The 18,155-nt window shown below is 29.9% G+C and overlaps 1 protein-coding gene across 3 annotated transcripts in view; it reads right to left on the bottom strand.

Moving 5' to 3' along the window:
* Positions 1-1,006: 1,006 nt before the first annotated feature.
* Positions 1,007-18,155, bottom strand: part of LOC129908293 (plastin-3) — a 57,549-nt gene continuing 40,400 nt past the window's right edge. For 2 of the 3 annotated variants that reach the window (XM_055984699.1, XM_055984701.1), the window contains exons 2-6: positions 5,005-5,904; positions 4,731-4,941; positions 4,390-4,668; positions 1,281-1,534; positions 1,007-1,217 (exon numbers count right to left, since the gene is read on the bottom strand). In XM_055984699.1, coding sequence (XP_055840674.1) covers positions 1,032-1,217; positions 1,281-1,534; positions 4,390-4,668; positions 4,731-4,941; positions 5,005-5,904 — 1,830 coding nt within the window. In that variant the 3' untranslated portion in view covers positions 1,007-1,031. Of the gene's footprint in view, positions 1,218-1,280; positions 1,535-4,389; positions 4,669-4,730; positions 4,942-5,004; positions 5,905-15,866; positions 16,098-18,155 lie in introns of those variants that run through there. The other variant, XM_055984700.1, reaches the window with a different exon arrangement.

Genomic DNA, 18,155 nt, shown 5'->3' with positions numbered 1-18,155 from the left:
TTATTCGTACTCTCAAAAGATCATAGACATTTATCAAGACATCATAAGCGAAAAAAAAACAGAAGTTCAAAAGGTAGACATCGTAATGTACATACAAGTACATTTAAATGCGGATTTGTCGTAGGAGGGCGATTCACGCTTACTTTCATTCTGCTAAAAAAAACTGAAAATACAACGAAAGAGATGTCTTGGGCACGATCAGACTCCCATATTAACACATAAAAAACGAAATGCCAACTAAATCAGGAACAAGAATTCTCTTTCACATCCGAAATTCTTGTTCTTGTTGTTAATCAATTTACAAAAATTTAATAAAAATAAAGTCAATACCTATGTAATATTGTAAGCCTTTTCTTTAATACACCAAAAAATACAGGACAATTTTATGTAAATGTAAGTTTACTGTTTTGTTATTATAAAGTGTTGTGTTATATTTTGTTTGTTTTAAAAAAAAAGTCATCATTTTGCTTAGCAATAAGTTTTTTGTTTACAATTTTTTCTTTTAATATTAAAATTAAATTTAAAAATACATTATGTTCACAATTTAATACATAATTTAAATAATCACTTTAAATATATATTTATAATTATATATATATAAAATTATAATAATAATTACAGCACCTACATAAAATTAGGTTACATTTTTTTTTTCATTTCTTAAAAAAAAAATTTAAACAAAAAAGTAAATAAAATACTAAAACAAATACAAAATAAAAAGTGTTTGTTTAAAATTGATGTTTGTTTTTTTCTTTAATTTTTTATTTTGGCTTGGCTTGTTCCATAGGAATACCAATTCCCTCTTGGTAGGTAGGAAGTAAGATACAATATGGAGCAAGTCCGCAAATGAATAATAAATTTAAGTAAATATGGACGAGAATATTGATTTTCTCTCTAATTTTTTGACTTAAACAATATTGAAGTGAATTTGTTTCTCTTTTTTCTTAATTTTGTTTAAAGATTACAATAAAAAATACATGTATTGCTTTGTTTTTTGTTTTTCTTATTTTTGTTTTGTTTGGAACTTTCACTTAATTGCTGTTAATGTTGTTTTGTACACTATCCATATTTGGAATGTAATCCATGGCCATAAGACAAGCAAATACAGTCATCACCATTTTTGGTTTCACTTCGGTGATATCCTCGGGCAGGGCATAAACGCGGGCACCAATTTTACGGGCCATTGAAATTGCGTATTTTGCATTGGCAAGGTTGTCCTGCAAGATTACAAATTAGTTAGTCAAAAATATGGAAATTTATATTTTTTTATGAAAAATTACCTCTTCGGTATTAGCGTGTCGCACCAAATCATAGTTGATGCTTCCCTGTTTAATTGAATCAATCAAATCAATTACAATCTTGCCATCAGCAATTGCGGAATCGTTAAAGTTTCTTAAACTTGTTTGCTTGCCACCAGCGGCAAGTTTCTCATTCACCCATGTGACAATTTCTTTTTCAATTATTGGATTGCCAGTGTTGGCTAGGCGTGAAAGAACCGAGAGGGTGTAGGCGCGCATAAGTTGCCAAATTAGAGCTAGAAAGAAAAATGATACATACATGTTTAGTATTTAGTTGAAACAATATTCAAAACTAAATTTATGAGATTTTAAAGGGAATAAACATTACATTAGTAAACATTAGTTAACATTAGTTACATTAGTGACATAATGTTAACTTTAAAGCCATCCTCTAACTTTTGGCAAATTACTAAGACATTTTTAATTTCCAGTACATTTTTCGAGAGAAGAAAGTAAAATCCTCTCACAGATTTCTTAGTAGGTATGATACTAAAAAGATAAAATGAGGATTGGCTGTTTTTACAGCAAGAGGATGGTTTTAAGAAAAATATGTCTTTAATTTAAACAAAGCATACTTTAAGACTACTATCATACGAAATCGGTTTTAGTTTCGAATTAAATCGTTTATTAATTTGCGCCATTATTTTTGAAATCAAATTCAACAACATTAATTAAAATGTACCTACTAAAATTGAATTTTCACAATTAAAAACAAATAAAAATAAAAACCTGGAGAGAAACCGACGAAACATAGGGTAATAAAAAGATGAGTAAGTGTTTTTTATTTCATTTGTTGCATCCAAAGATAAAGATCACAACAAAAACATTACTGTTAAAAAAGGAGCCAAGTTCTCCTATGTTTAAATTATGCTGGCACAAAAAGTACTGAGATGTAAAAGTGTACCAAGTTCTAAAGTTTGGGTTCAAATTCGTATCAATAAAATTTTGATTGTTCTCTTGACAATTTTTCTTTTAATTACCGATTTTTAAAGTTATTTCAAAAATTGCCAAGTAAACAATCAAAATTTTATTGATACGAATTTGAACCCAAAATTTAGAACTTGGTACACTTTTACATCTCAGTACTTTTTGTGCCAGCATAATTTAAACATAGGAGAACTTGGCTCCTTTTTTAACAGTAATGTTTTTGTTGTGATTTCACTACTTTTTGCAAGGTAGGTATGGCTGTAGAATTGAAAATCTCTATGTTTGATGAAAATTCAGTGAAAATGGGCGTTTGCCACGCCCCCTGTCTTAAATTCTCAAACTTTAAATTTTTTTCTTTGTATAAACTACCATCTCTACCATTCTATAAAATTTCAAGATTCTACGATAATCAGAAGTGCTATATTATATTTAATGAAAATTCAGCGGAAATGGGCGGATGCCACGCCCCCTGGCTGAAATTCTCAAATTTTAATTTTTTTCCTTTGTATAAACTACCATCTCTACCATTCTACCAAATTTCAAGATTCTACGATAATCAGAAGTGCTATATTATATTTAATGAAAATTCAGCGGAAATGGGCGGATGCCACGCCCCCTGAATTGAAAATCTCAAATTTTCGATTTTTCCCTTTGTATACACCACAAGCCCTATCACCGTGTAAAATTTCAAGTTTCTACGTTAACGGGAAGTTCTCCATAATTTTGATGATCTGTCAGTGAGTGAGTGAGTGAGTGAGTCAGTCAGTCAGTTACGGTTTTTGCGATTTTTGAAGCCCTATATCTCAGAAACTACTCATCGTAAAAGGCTGAAATTTTGTGAGGAGTTTGGTTTTGACAAGCTCAATAAATGTAGCGAGTTTGAAATTTCTAGCGTCTTTGGTGTGGAAGTTAGAGGGGGGTCGAAAATGGCCAACTCTTTTATGAGCTAAATATTAAGTAGAAACAAAAATTTCAAATTAGGTAAGAACTTCCGGACTTCTGGCGTTTTGAAACTTGTCGAAATAATGCAAAATTCCTATTTTTACGATATTTTGTCATTTTTATATACCATTTGATAAATTAATATTTTTACCAAATAAAAAGTAAAAATTAAGTTGAAGTGTAAGTCATGAATTCACTGAAGATTTAAAAATCTGTCGGTCAAGACGGCTTTGACTATTCATCATTCTCCTCGCCGCACAGTGGTGCTTTATTTATATACGAAAAGTCATGAAATTTTTTGAAGCATATAAGTATGAGAAATACGAAAAATCTTCCAGCTTTTATTTATTCAAAATGGTGGTTTACAAATGTCGGACACAATAAGCGTTTATAGAATTTTCATTTTCAAAACTGTATATAAGTTAGAAATTTAGCTAAATTTATGTCAAAAAGATGTTCTCTCCTGGATTGTTCATATTCAATGAAAACATTTTTTTTTTTAAATTTAAAACAAAGACCAAAAAGTACCAAAATAGTAAAACACATTTTTAGACGTTTTTTATGCTATTTCTTGGATTTTTTGTTTAAGTTAGCACATTTTTTTACTTCTTACCTATTTATACAATATACAATATAACACGCCAATATAATCAATTTTATATGAACATAAAAAACTTTAAAAAATCATTTCTCGAAATCCTAAACCTTCCATAAACATTTTTTTAAGTTAAGATTTTCGAGTTTTTTGGTTTTAAATCTATAACGGCCTATTTCTTCACATAAGTCCTAAGTATAAAGGCACTTGGTGCCAAATTTTTTTTTTAAACTGGTGTAATGATTTAACCGGGAAGGAATACATAAGATTACATCATTCAAAACTTTTTTTGATTACAAAACGATTTGTAAAAAATTCCTTAACACCCCCAAAATCCTGACTAAGGGCAAGAACGTTTTTTTTTGTTTTTTTTTTTTTAATATAATATTTATTTCTACACCAAACGAGGTATATTTTTTTAATCTGTTGAAAATTGACTGGGAAAAAAATTTTGAACGATATGGAAGGAAGATCCACACATCGTTCAGATTTTGGGAGTTTTATGGAATTTTCAAATACCGTTTTGTAATCAGTACAACAAGCTCTAAAAAATCTGAGAGGTCTCTGTCAGCGTACATTTTGAGTATCACACAGTATTTTTTTTTTTTTTTTTTTTTATGAACTTACCTAATGTCAAGGTAGCATTTCCATCATTCAAATCCTGTCCAGCAATTCCAACCAAAGAAAACTTCAATTGTTTTCCCAATTCAACTGCATAATTGCAATTCTCTAGCTTTTCCATAAACTTCTTTCGTGGAGTAAATCTTTTGTGGACTTTGCTCCAATTGACAATGCCTGGTTTAATGATGTCGAATAGCTGGAATATCACTAGACCATCAGCTAAATCTGAATATAACCAATTGACATGTGGGGCAACACCCATAGAATTCATCCAATTTCTGTAAGCTGAAAAAAATACATAAAAATATGTTAGAAAAGAATTTCATGAATAAGAAAATACTAATTACTTTTTTCTTCTCGTGTTTCTTCGATTGTCTGAAGACCTTCAATTTCTTCGGGCTTATCCAAGCCAGGATGATTGTTAAACAAATTGGCAACAAAAGCTAAATTCAATTTATAAACTCCATTGACAACATCCTGTGGTGTCAAGAAACTGCGGCAATTCAATTTTGCAGCTTGCTGCAACATAATCTCAGCTCTAGATGATAAATCGGATTCCTAAAAAAGATTAATAAACAATTAGTACATCAATATTAACAGATATGGGTCCAAATAACTTACTCTCAAAGCTTCCACAGTAACTCCCGAGTCATTTGGTGCAATTTGTTTCAACAAATGTGTATAGATTTCCGAATCAACAATGTCACTCTGGAAATTGGTGCAGCGTCTTGAGATACCAGCCTTCTCCAAATGATGATTAACCCAACGCAACAAAATAGCCTCTGGTGATAGTTTCATCAAATCCTCCAAACGTTCATCCTCAAACAATAGCCCAGCCAAACCGGGACAACTATCCAAAGTGATATGACTGAACAAACCAATTCGAATGATTTGCCACAATAATCCCAAAACTAAATGTGGTTTTCCTTTCGCCAAATCATGTGCATCGATATTAACAATATTGCAACCAATGGCTTGTGACGACACCAAAGCTAGAGTTAAATTCTCAAATTCTCTGTAGACAGTTAAGCTCTTTTTGTTAATTGCACGTTCATCGATTGTATCCGGGCAGGAGTGATTGATGATTTTACACAAAAGGATACCATCCTTAATGGACAGATATAAATGTTTGCCTTCCTGATCGATTGGTAGTAAATGTTTCAAATCGACATCATGTCCTAAATTTGAATTTATCCAATCGGAGAAAGCCAATTGTTCTTCGAGGCGAACGGAATGTGTTGTTCCTTCGGATGAGATCGATGACATGCCACCCAATGTTTCAAGATTCTCTTTTTTCGAGACAACTGTTTTGAAAGTGCTCGCAACATCTTTTGATTTCAAATCCAAACATAGACTTTCAAATTCTTCCAAATTTAATTTGCCTGCATGAGTTGTTCTCTGTTTGTTACGGAATTCATCAATCATTTCACGTACTTGATAGCCAGCTAATTTGAAGCCTACTTGATCGAGAGCATCTTTAAGTTCTGATAGGTCAATGAAACCATCTTTGTTTGTATCGATCTGTAAATAAGAAAAATGCAATACAAAATTAGTAAATTATAAAACTTTGAATCGGTAAATATGAAAATCATAAAAAATGTATCTGCATTATAGAGGAATGAAACATTCAAGTTCAAAGTCATTGAAAAAACAATTTATTGATGGAAAAAATAATAGTGGGTGAAGGGGAATAAATGTCGACGAGGAGTCATAAGGAGGCATTTAACTGGTAAGAAAATTATAGGTCATTAGGAAAATATCAAATTAGTTTTAAAATCGGTGGTATTTTAAAAATTATTATTATAGGTACTTTAAAGCCAAGATTAGAGCAGTAACTTGTCGACCCTAGAAATGAATATCTTTCTTCAAATCCCGAAATTCTTATCACAACAAAAACACTACTGTTCAAAAAGAGCCAAGTTCTCCTATGTTGAAATTATGTTTGCACAAAAAGTACTGATACGTAAAAGTGTGTCAAGTTCTTTCAAATTTTGTTTTCAAATTTTGTATCAATAAACTTTTGACAATTTTTGTTTTAATTACCGAATTTTAAAGTTATTTGAAAAATTGCCAAGTAAACAATCAAAATTGTATTGATACAAATTTGAAACTAAACTTTAGAACTTGGTACACTTTTATATCTCAGTACTTTTTGTGGCAATATCATTTCAACATAGGTGAACTTGGCTCAGTAATGTTTTTATTGTGATTTCACTACTTTTTGCAAGATATTGCTGTAGAATTTAAATATTTGGTGAAAATTCAGTGAAAATGGTTCAGTTACACGCCCCCTAACTAAAATTCTAAAATTTAAAATTTGTTCCATTGTAAACATCACAAGACCCATCACCGTGCTAAACTACAAGTTTCTACGATAGCGGAAAGTTCTTCATAATTTTGATGATCTGTCAGTGAGTCAGTTACGGTTTTCGTGATTTTTGAAGTCCTATATCTATATTTTGTAAGCAGTTTGGTTGACCAGCTCAACAAATGAAGCGAGTTTGAAATTTCTGGCATCTTAGGTATGAAATTTAAAGAGGGGTCGAAAATGGCCTCATTTGTTTCCAGGAAATAATGGTGTAGTGCCAAAGTTGATAGAGAACTTGGCTGGGCACTACCGTGCCCCTTGGTTTTTGTCATAGTTGCTTATAGCTATGGCCCAATTACGATTCGGCACGTTCAGGAAACATTAGGGACTAGATTAGATATTAAGTCAATGACACTTTTTGAACGAAAATTTAGCTAGATGTGAAAAATGAGTTAGGGAGATCATCGCTCCTGGATGTTTTCTCGTCAAAGAGACAAAGATTGTCGCTCTTTAAGTGCTTATCGTGAACAAACTAAAACAGTCGGTTTTACACATTTTTTTTTAATAATTGTGTATCGATAAAACTTTTGTATGGTTAATTTTGTGAAAGGATCTTGCCTGTACATTGGCGCTACATTGTAGGTCCTTCTATTGTTGCAAATTGGAAACCGGATATTCCGAATGAAATAGCTCTAAAATTTAGTAACAAGAAAATTAGGCCTGATTTTTAGTTAAATGTTGTTCTAGTCTAGAATATTTTGGAGGTAGGCAGCCCTACTATACTTAAAATAATCTCGACAATGTACGTAATTACGTACAATAATGTCAGTTTAATTGTAAGTGATTGAAAATAAGAATCAAACAGAACAGAAACCTCTAAAAGTCTAGAAAAAAAGACTGACAATAAAAAAAACTTCCCTGTCCTAAATACATTCATTTAGTGCTAAGAGCGGTTATTCATTACTCGCTTCGTCATTACGAAATTCACATCCGATATGGCTGTGCGGTTAAAGTAATTATTTTCGCACTCTCAATATGATTTCAAATGTGTTTTTTTTTTCTTTTATTTTGTTTGTTTTTTTCGTTTTTGTTGTTGTCTTCACTTCATCAACTTTTAAACTTCACAACCAATTATAACTGATTTCGAATTTTGCTGTCCTCCCACTCTCTCATTGTGTATTTTTCTTGATTGAAATTACACACAGTTTGAAATTAATAATACAAAAAAGTTAGTTGGAAATCTTAAAAAATGGCGTAATAACGTCGTAATATCAGTCGTCGTATCGTGTCACTAGAGAAAAATGCAGTCTTCAGATGAATGACAACACAGACACAAGGTATCTTGTTGAAATGCATGAAACATGCTTTAAATTGACAGACTTACTTATCAACATTGTTGGATCTTACAAATAAAATTATAAAAACTACATTTTGATTCTTCAACACTCAACTTTTAGAACGTAAAAAAAAAAACTTTAAAAAATATGCAAAAATGAGTTGTTTTTTTTGTTTCTATACATTTTATGTAAATATTTATATTTTATTTCTGAATAAGATTAAAATGCTTTTTATTATTTTTTTTCGATGACGATCTTGCAATGACAACTAATGAAGCAAATAATGTTTGCCGTGTCGTCGTGTTGATTTTGAATCTTTATTTTAAGCAAGCATACATTTTTCAAGTATATTTGACTTGTGACGATGGTAATGAGTCAGTGTTAATTGTCAGGTAACTAAGTATAATAAGTATTGTTCAGCAATATTGATGTGCCCACATTGCTACGTGTGAGAAATATTCATTTGATTGAATATATCAGTCTCGATCTCATCTATATAGTTTTACGTATTGATTGTAAAATCAAAATACCAAGAAATAATAAGGTATTTCTTCGAAAATTCAATAGTGTGTCAGCAGCACATTAAAATACAAATAATTTACATTTATCGATGAATCAGACGTTATATGAGTAATTATTTAAAATCTTTTAAAAATGGCATAGTAAATAAATACCAAGAAGTAGGTTTGTTTATCATAAGTGAAATACATTATAATCTGATTTACATATAGTTAAATCAAAGAATGTGTTTCGAAACCCATGACTCTAGCTAATTCTGCAGTTTCACAATACATATAAAATATGTTCAAAAACTTTTGTTATGGCTTGTTTATTTGTTTAATACTTATGATGATTTTGGAATAGTCGGGCTTGAAATTTGTTCATTATAAATTATTCACAGAGATGCTGTACATTCCTTTTTTTTAAATAGTTAATGACTTTTGTCTTCAGAGGGGCTGTATCCTATTTAATGCGATATCACATAGCCAATAACACCAAAAACCAAAAAAAAAAAGTCGGGAGCAAGAACTCTGCAAGGTGATTTTGATTAACTTGAGTGTGCTGAATTCAAAACTGTTTACAGATTTATTCCATAACGTCTAGTTTTTGATCTCTGCTTATCACTATTTTCATTTTAAAGTCCCAAAAACGAATTTTGAATGAAATATTATTTGACGTTTGATATAAAATATACATTAGGGTGTCCGTTATTTCCCAAAGTGACGTTTTCGGGGGTGACACCCCCCAGATCGAAAGTTTAGGGCCTAAATACGGGGAATTTAGCAAAAAAAAATTTTTTTGGGGTCATTAACCCGTGCCTCTAAGGTCATGCTTTCCCCATACAAATTTGTATGGGAAATTTTTAACTCATACATAAAATTTTTTTTCTCTCGAGTTAAATCATCTATTTTTAAAATGTTTGTTGATTCTGGTTGGAAAATAGTTCCTTTAAAAGATTACATTCAAAATTTCCCGTTAAAAAATTTTTTTATATTTTATTTCGGTTTTTGAAATTATTAGCTGTTTTCGTAGTTTTTGCTTTCACCTATCACATAATTTTAAATGCAGTTTTATTGGTTTTTAATTCTTTTCAAATATTGCATTCAAAAATTTGTGTATAAATCAAAAATTTTTATTTTTTTTTATTTTTTTTTTGAAATTTTTGCCGTTTTTATATTAAATAAATATTATTAAATACTTTACCCTTTCTTGTTTGCAACTTTTTTGATGTCATTTTTTAGGTGAATAATTTTTAAACAATATTCAATAAAAATATTGTAAACATATCTTTTGTATTTCGAAAAAAATAAGTTTAAACGTATAAAAACGGCAAAAATTTCAAAAAAAAATAAAAAAAAACTAAAATTTTTAATTTATACACAAATTTTTGAATGCAATATTTGAAAAGAATTAAAAACCAATAAAACTGCATTTAAAATTATGTGATAGGTGAAAGCAAAAACTACGAAAACAGCTAATAATTTCAAAAACCGAAATAAAATATAAAAAAAATTTTTAACGGGAAATTTTGAATGTAATCTTTTAAAGGAACTATTTTCCAACCAGAATCAACAAACATTTTAAAAATAGATGATTTAACTCGAGAGAAAAAAAATTTTATGTATGAGTTAAAAATTTCCCATACAAATTTGTATGGAGAAAGTATGACCTTAGAGGCACGGGTTAATGACCCCAAAAAAAATTTTTTTTGCTGAATTCCCCGTATTTAGGCCCTAAACTTTCGATCTGGGGGGTGTCACCCCCGAAAACGTCACTTTGGGAAATAACGGACACCCTAATATACATATATTTTTAGGTAATATTTTACTTTTTTTTTATCCAAATTAGAAGTCGAAAACTGTTATTGACTTCAAGTATGCTTCAAAAAACAATAAGTTACCTTAACCACCAATATTTTCAGATATCATACATTTCTATATCAAATATGTATGTATCTTTTAAAAAAATAATTATTTTGAAAAAAAAAAGATATACATATTAAAGACGAAATGGGGATTGCATAAGTAGTTTTGCAAAAAAAAATGTAATGGTGATAAAATTCAACGCCAAAAGTACCAAAAAACGGAATCAGCACACAAAAATCTTTTATAAAAGTATGGTTTGTTTCAAGCTCTATTTTCGTTAACGACCAGTATAATCAGGGCACAAGCAAGACGCTTCTAACATTTCCACATTTACGAAAAGTAGTTTAGAAGCTATGATGAAACAAACATACCGGTGAAACACATAACCTTTTTTTGGCTGTGTTTATATATAAATATTAAACGTGAAAAGTTTTAAAGCAAACGGGGATTTTTAACGATATTATGATTATGTGCTACTTTAAAAAAAATAATTGCATTTTCGGAATTCAAAATTTAATTAAAATTTATGTGTATTGTGTTATCAAACAAAATCAATTTTATTTAAGAGCCATACAAATTGAACAAATAAGGATTGAAACAGACCATAACTGTTTTAAACCAGCAAAAGGCATAAGTAAGAACTGTACAAACAAACAATTGAATTCAGTTACTACCGAACATTATACTCTTTTTTTTATTGCATTTTAATCAACAAAAATGTAATAAAAATGTTCACTTGAAATATTTGCTTCCAAAAGGAAATCTGATAAGCAAAAATAGACTTGTTTTGTTTTTTTTTTTTTTAGATAACAAAAAAAAAGTAATGTTAGGTAGGTACAACGGAGCGTATGAGTAACATAATATTTATTTTCTTCTGTTCCACTGAATTTCCCCTGTCTGCAATAATAAACTGATGGTTTAAATACAATTTGCAATCGCAAAGTAAGTAAAGGGTTTTGGGTGTGGCTTTTTTTTTCTTTTAATTTTGCTAATAGCTAACGTCATAGGGAATCATGGTGTCTGGACTTTAAAATTAATAGTCTTTTTCATACGTCCAACCAAGATGACACACCTTGGTGTTTTTGACGCAATGTGACTTTTAATTGAATTTTTAATCTCTTTACAAGAAAATATGTTATGATTAATATTAAGTTCGTTTTCAATGACAAATTTTTCAAAATTTAGATTTTGCAGTCAAAGAATAACATTGTTTTCCTTTTTTAAGTAAGAAATGTTTTACGAACATTAAATTTATGACACCATACTCTCATAATAAAAAAAGAAAGATAAGATAAGTTAAGAGTTTTTTATGTGCAAATTAAAAAAAAAACGACAAATAATTTCCAAATGTTGGTGAGAATGATAAGAATTTTTTTTATATTTTAGCAGTTTTTTTTATCGACAAAAAGTAGAAATAGTCTAATTATATTGTTTGTTCTTTTTTTTTTTTAAGATAGAGTTGAATCGAAATTTTGGTAAAATTGTCCTTGAGAAGCATCATTTAACTTTTTAAATTGAAACATTTTATAACTTTTTAATTGGCAACATTGTTTAGTTTTAAAAAAATGTGTGCAGATAACATCTGATGACATTTGAAATTTTAATATACAGAGAATAATGAATTAATGCAGTTCGAATTCATTGAATTTAAAACTTGTTTCTATAACAGTATCAATAAATTTGTATTTTAAATACATTTAAATACATAAGTGGTTTCAATTAAAATTAAAAAATAAAATTGCTTGTCACTTCCTTGCAAAACGTCATAAACACTAAATAAAAAGCATTTTATGTGAAATAGGTTGAATTCGAATGTGATAGTCCAACACATTACGAGTTCAGTTATGTTAATAATATAAAAAAAAAAAACTGATCTTGAAATCTTCTGCTTTGCCGCATATCTGTATTCTAGGGTCCAGTTTTTAATTAACTCAAATAAGGTTTATAATGCGACGCAGTTTACACAAAACGCAGATTATCAGAAATGCATGCAGACCTGACCTAACATTAAAATCATCTGGGGCCTCTTTCAGTAATTGTGTTCGATTGAACCAAGGGAAATATTTTGTATGAACTTAATAGAGCAAATATTTAGAACAAATGGTTAGAAAATTCCAAAAGGCCAATTGAAATATGCCCTTGTTAAGATTTGATTTCAACTCTTTGGTTCACCAATATTTAATTGTTAAATTTTAATATCACACTGAAAAATTGGCTCTGCAAACTTTCATGGATTTTAACGATTTTAAGACCTTATAGGGTAATCATGCTGCATTGAATGCAGTTCTAAGTTCATAGTTATTCAAGCAGCTTCAAATGCATGCATCACCTTGTAAGAAAACAAGACAGTAGTCCGTTCACGCCTTAAAAAGGGCACAATGAAGTTAAGAAGAGTGCAACGAAGGGGCAAAACACAATCTGCAGATGTGATTATATAGGGGAATCAATCCAATCTTTTAGACTTGTTGAGATGTGAAACATTGTTGTGAAACATTTTTGCAAAAATGAAATAAAAATAAATGTCAGTATCAGCTATTATGTATTCTTAAATGCACTTCGAACTACAAGAATTAGGTATAACTTTTTAAAGATTTTAGCTCGATGGGTGTTCAAAAATATAGTGTAGTTTATTGCATTGTTAACACAGTTTTGGATGACCTCAAAACTGACAAAAAAAGATGCTAAAGCTGAAAAAAGCCTAATCAAATTTTGTAAAAACTTGTATTCCATGAACTTAATGTTCGGTTTTCATCTCTATTGAGTATTAAACTTCAGCAAATCAATATATATTAGGTCCAAGCCGTAGACCTTGCCAAATATTTAACGATAAACTGAAGAAAGAATGATTTGAAAACAATATACAACGGTCGGAAAAAGTATTTTGACAAAATGAACATTTTTCTTACTGATGAGAAAAATCTGTAACGGTTAAACATAAAATAAGGAAGTTGACGGTTATTTAATAAGTATATTATGGTGAATCTCATGATGGTCAATTTCAGTCAAATAGTTGGTATTATACTTCGAGGCTGCATTTTTTGTATAAAAAGTGCTAATTTTTGAGGGAAAAAAGTATTTTGACAAACGTTCTTTTTCAATGTTGGTAAGGTAAGGTATTGCATTTTACATGTTTCAAGAACGTAAAAAACTGACAGACTTGTTAAGGCTCCGATTTGTAAAAAAGTGGACAAAACGGCGGAACTTAACATTGAATTTAGTGCATCATCTGTTGCAAGTCATAATTTCGGTGTGTCTGTTAAAAAAACCTGTGGAGAACTGAATTTATCGCGGGAATCTATAAATTACCAAATATTAAGGCACAAAAATATAATTATACTATGCAAAATTTAAAACGAATGGACAAAAAATGAAAAAATGCACTAAAAAAAACAGACGCATTTTGAGGAATTCACTTTAAATCGGGGACTGAGTCCAAAATCCCTGAATTTGGAAATGCCATACTTTCATCAAAAACTTTGGTAGCAAAAGTTCCCTTTGCAGGAAGCTCGAAGAAGATAATTTTGCCATATTTATGGGAAGATAAAACAGCATTTACGTCATAATACAAAAATTTAAAAAAAATTGAATTCTCAAAGGGATATATTGTTGTGCTCTTCGCTTTTGGAACTAACTTGACCAAATTTTTACCGAGCTTTAACAGTTCCTTTGCGTTTAATGGATCATTGAGAGAAATTTGTGGGAATGTGGTCCATAAAACTTTGTTTTTGAACGAAAGAAGCATACCAATATGTTTCTTTGAGAATTCATTTTTTTTTTTAATTTTTGTTATGAGATAAATGCTGTACGATCTTCCCATAAATAATGCAAAGCTGTCTTCCTCGAGCTTCCTGCAAAGGGAACTTTAGCTAACAAAGTTTTTGATGAAAGAATGGCATAAATATTTGGTAATTTATAGATTCCCGCGATAAATTCAGTTCTCCACAGGTTTTTTTAACAGACACACCGAAATTATGACTTGCAACAGATGATGCACTAAATTCAATGTTAAGTTCCGCCGTTTTGTCCACTTTTTACAAATCGGAGCCTTAACAAGTCTGTCAGTTTTTTACGTTCTTGAAACATGTAAAATGCAATACCTTACCTTACCAACATTGAAAAAGAACGTTTGTCAAAATACTTTTTTCCCTCAAAAATTAGCACTTTTTATACAAAAAATGCAGCCTCGAAGCTATTTGACTGAAATTGACCATCATGAGATTCACCATAATATACTTATTAAATAACCGTCAACTTCCTTATTTTATGCCTCTTGCAACGAGGCTTATGAATCGTTCTGCAGTTTTTGAGTACTAAACTCAATGTGCAAAAAAAAAAAAAGGCCACGAATTTCATACGAAAGACGATTAATATCAAAAAGCAAACTATCAAGTCAATAAAAATATTGCTTTGCTAAAGGTCGTGTTGGAAAGGATATACCCAAGAATACAAGACTAGAACAAAAGTCAGCACCGTCGGTTTGGATTTTGGAAACAACTCTTTCAAACCGTTAAATGTTTAAAATAGTCAAACAATGCTTAAACGATTATGGCCAAAGTAGCAAGTAGCAATGGAGATTATTTTAATCTTCGATTAAATCTTTTGTCCAATATTTAAGACTTTCCCATGTTCTTTTTTATTATTTGAAAAAATTGTTGTACAATGTCAAATTCGCCAACAGGAAATCTGAATTTATCCGAAAGCTATTTCTAATCAAGATAACATGAGTCATGTCAAAACATCACGTTTCTAGAAATACCCAAAAAAACATACTACATATACAATCACATGAACAAGAACATAAACTACATTCTTCCATATAATTTTTTTGTATTGATAACATTATGATATCGATAAGCTTTAAAAGTAAATATGACGGTTAGTTTCAGTTATCTGATTTGTCGATATTATTTTGGTTTAATATACGCACAGTCATTGATAGCAATCATAGAAAAATAACCATGCAAAGGGGAAAAAACACTTCACTCCAATACAACTATGTGGCAAAAAAAAACTACACGTCAGTTAAAAACATATCAATTAACGATCTTGAGCAACAAATTACTACTTTTTTTGAATCTATATTTTTTTGTAATTGCGGTTTTCTTTTAAACAACACGCCTGGTATAGTGTCAACGCACCACAAACTATATGCACTCTACCCTACACTCGAGTGTGTAACACCAGTAGCACTTTGTGAATCAATTTCAAAAAGACGGTAGCAACGATCTTTCATCTGATCTCATAATTTTCATTTTTCTTCGGTTACATTGAAAATCCAGAAAAAAAATGTATATAAATTATAATTAATTGCAAAACCAATCAATATCGGTGTGAAATTTGATATTAACACTTTTTAAATGACACACACATACACAATCAAATGCAATTAAATAGATATTAATTGTGCATTCGATCAAAGTCCAAAAAATAAAAAGTAACATAAATCCAAATCGTTTGCTTTTTGGTACCTACATTTGGAATCAATTCATGCAAAGTATGTTGATATTCCTCAAGGATTTGATGTTGTTCTACTTCTTGGATATCCATAATTAAAAATTGTGTATATAGTATATGCACTTCCAAACTTAAAAAAATATATATTTAAACCGACTTCTTCTCAATGCGGAATAACGATGTGAGAAGCTAACAGCACCGAAAACGACTGAAAAGGTTAGCAAGTCTGATTGATTAACTTAAGTCCGTAAAATACCACGACTTCAAGTGAAAAGAGCATTCATGGTCGGAACGGAACACAATATCGTTTCCATATCAATACTGTGTATATACTTTGCCAGTTTGACAAGATAAAAGCAACAAAAATTTATATATACAAAACAATTTAGTTATCTATCGATGTTGCTGATTAGATTCTTTGCGACGACGACACAACGAATGACTTCATTACAGGGATGGATCACAAGGAATTTTGGGCCTTTAATTTTGGAATCAGTATAAAATGGAATTAAAATAAGGAGTTTTGATAGATAACCAGGATTATCCTGACAATTGTGCTCATAAGTTCAAAAAAGTTACATTTTTACTCAAAATAAATCACAATATAATATTTCTGAAAATATTTTTATATCAGTGTCCCAGAAAACAGAGACAACCTAATCCAGCAATGGATTAAGAAAAGAAATGACGAATGCGTCATGCAAATGAATTCAAGTTCTTAAAACTGGAATTAATACATGAGTTTCGTCGTATATTTCTTCGATAATGACTTTTGAATTGAGAAAAGATTAACATAATTCTGAATTAACAACAATCTGTTGCTCTGTTGGAGAGAAATCTCTTCTTTTTCTCATTCAATTGAAGTTGAAATGCATATAATTAGTGAAAATAAGTTCAGGTCAGCATTTATTTTTGTTAATTATACGAAAATATTAATTTATGGTTATATAACGTTTTTGAGTAGGTATAATAGACAATAACATCATAATATTGATGACTCACATACTTTAGGCATTCTGAAAACAATGGCGAAAAATCGTCAACAAAGCTACAGGACCACATGCCATATTTAAAATTAATATAAAAATAAAAACTTTGATAACCTAACGTTTTGTACTGTAAGTACACTATTTTGGACAGACATGACAAATGATTTATTCTTATTCATCTCAAATTGGCAAGCCGAATCAGTTCAATTTCCTAAAAGGTTAAGCATTAATTCATACGACAATTTTTTAACAATGTTCATGCGTTATTCGCAAAATTTATATCAACTATTAGCCAAGGAACCCTGAAGACGAAAAATTAAAGTGTAACAAATTAAATAAAATTAGTCACAAGTTATGAGATTGGATTTTCTAGCTTCGTACAAATTTCATGGACTATCTTAAATAAAGCTTTGGTAAATTTTTTAAAACCTAAATAAATTCAGTCAAAAGGCAAAGACTTTAATATAGAGTTCAGTTTTGCTTCTTTTTTATACATCATACTTTTTCCAAAAGGTGTTTTCGGTAATGTTGCACAGCGTTCTTTAAATCCTTAACAATTTTCATACAATTTGTTTTTATTCTTTGATGTCATGGCAAACGAAATATTCATGGTAAAATGTATCGCTAACCATCATCAATTGAGAAAGATTTTTGAAAAAAAAATCTAACTGAAAACAGAAACGATAAAAACATTGAAAGGACATTAGTTGATGGTTGACGATTAGCCATCAATGTTATAATTTTTTGTTTGACTAATGTCAAATTTCATAAGCAAATCTTAAAAGCACTTTAATCAAAAATATTCTTAGATTTCATCAGACCCTTAGGCCTTAAATCTTTTTAGTTCATGAAATCTATAAAAAGGAAATTTAAGGGAAATTTTTTGCTAAAATTGAGTTCTCTTCACATCACTGGAAAAATATTGTTTTTTTTTTTTTGTATAGGTATAGTAAGCTAAAAGTTAGGGAAGAAGGAGAAAGCCTTATGCGTTGAAAAAAATTCCAAGAAATGTAAAATAAAAACGGGCACCTGCCTGGCGACTGAACATACCTTAAGCAGAAGATGCGAAGGCGGAACAGATGACTAAAGAAGAAAGTTAAAATTTTGAAAACCGGCGAAGCGATCCACTTCCAGTATCTACTCTTATTAAAAAAAATATATTTGTTGTGTTTTTTTTTATTTTAAATTTATTTTTGAATCCAAACGTGTGACGATGTTTATAAACGACCACTCATTTATAAACAGCTATTTTTTTCAAAAAGAACAAAAAAAAATTGACTTTCAAAGAAGTATGTTGAAAAATTGTTTGAAAAAGCTT

This window comes from Episyrphus balteatus, chromosome 2 (assembly GCF_945859705.1).
Source record: "Episyrphus balteatus chromosome 2, idEpiBalt1.1, whole genome shotgun sequence".
In the NCBI taxonomy this organism is placed as follows: domain Eukaryota; kingdom Metazoa; phylum Arthropoda; class Insecta; order Diptera; family Syrphidae; genus Episyrphus; species Episyrphus balteatus.
This window is presented reverse-complemented; position numbering and strand designations above follow the sequence as displayed.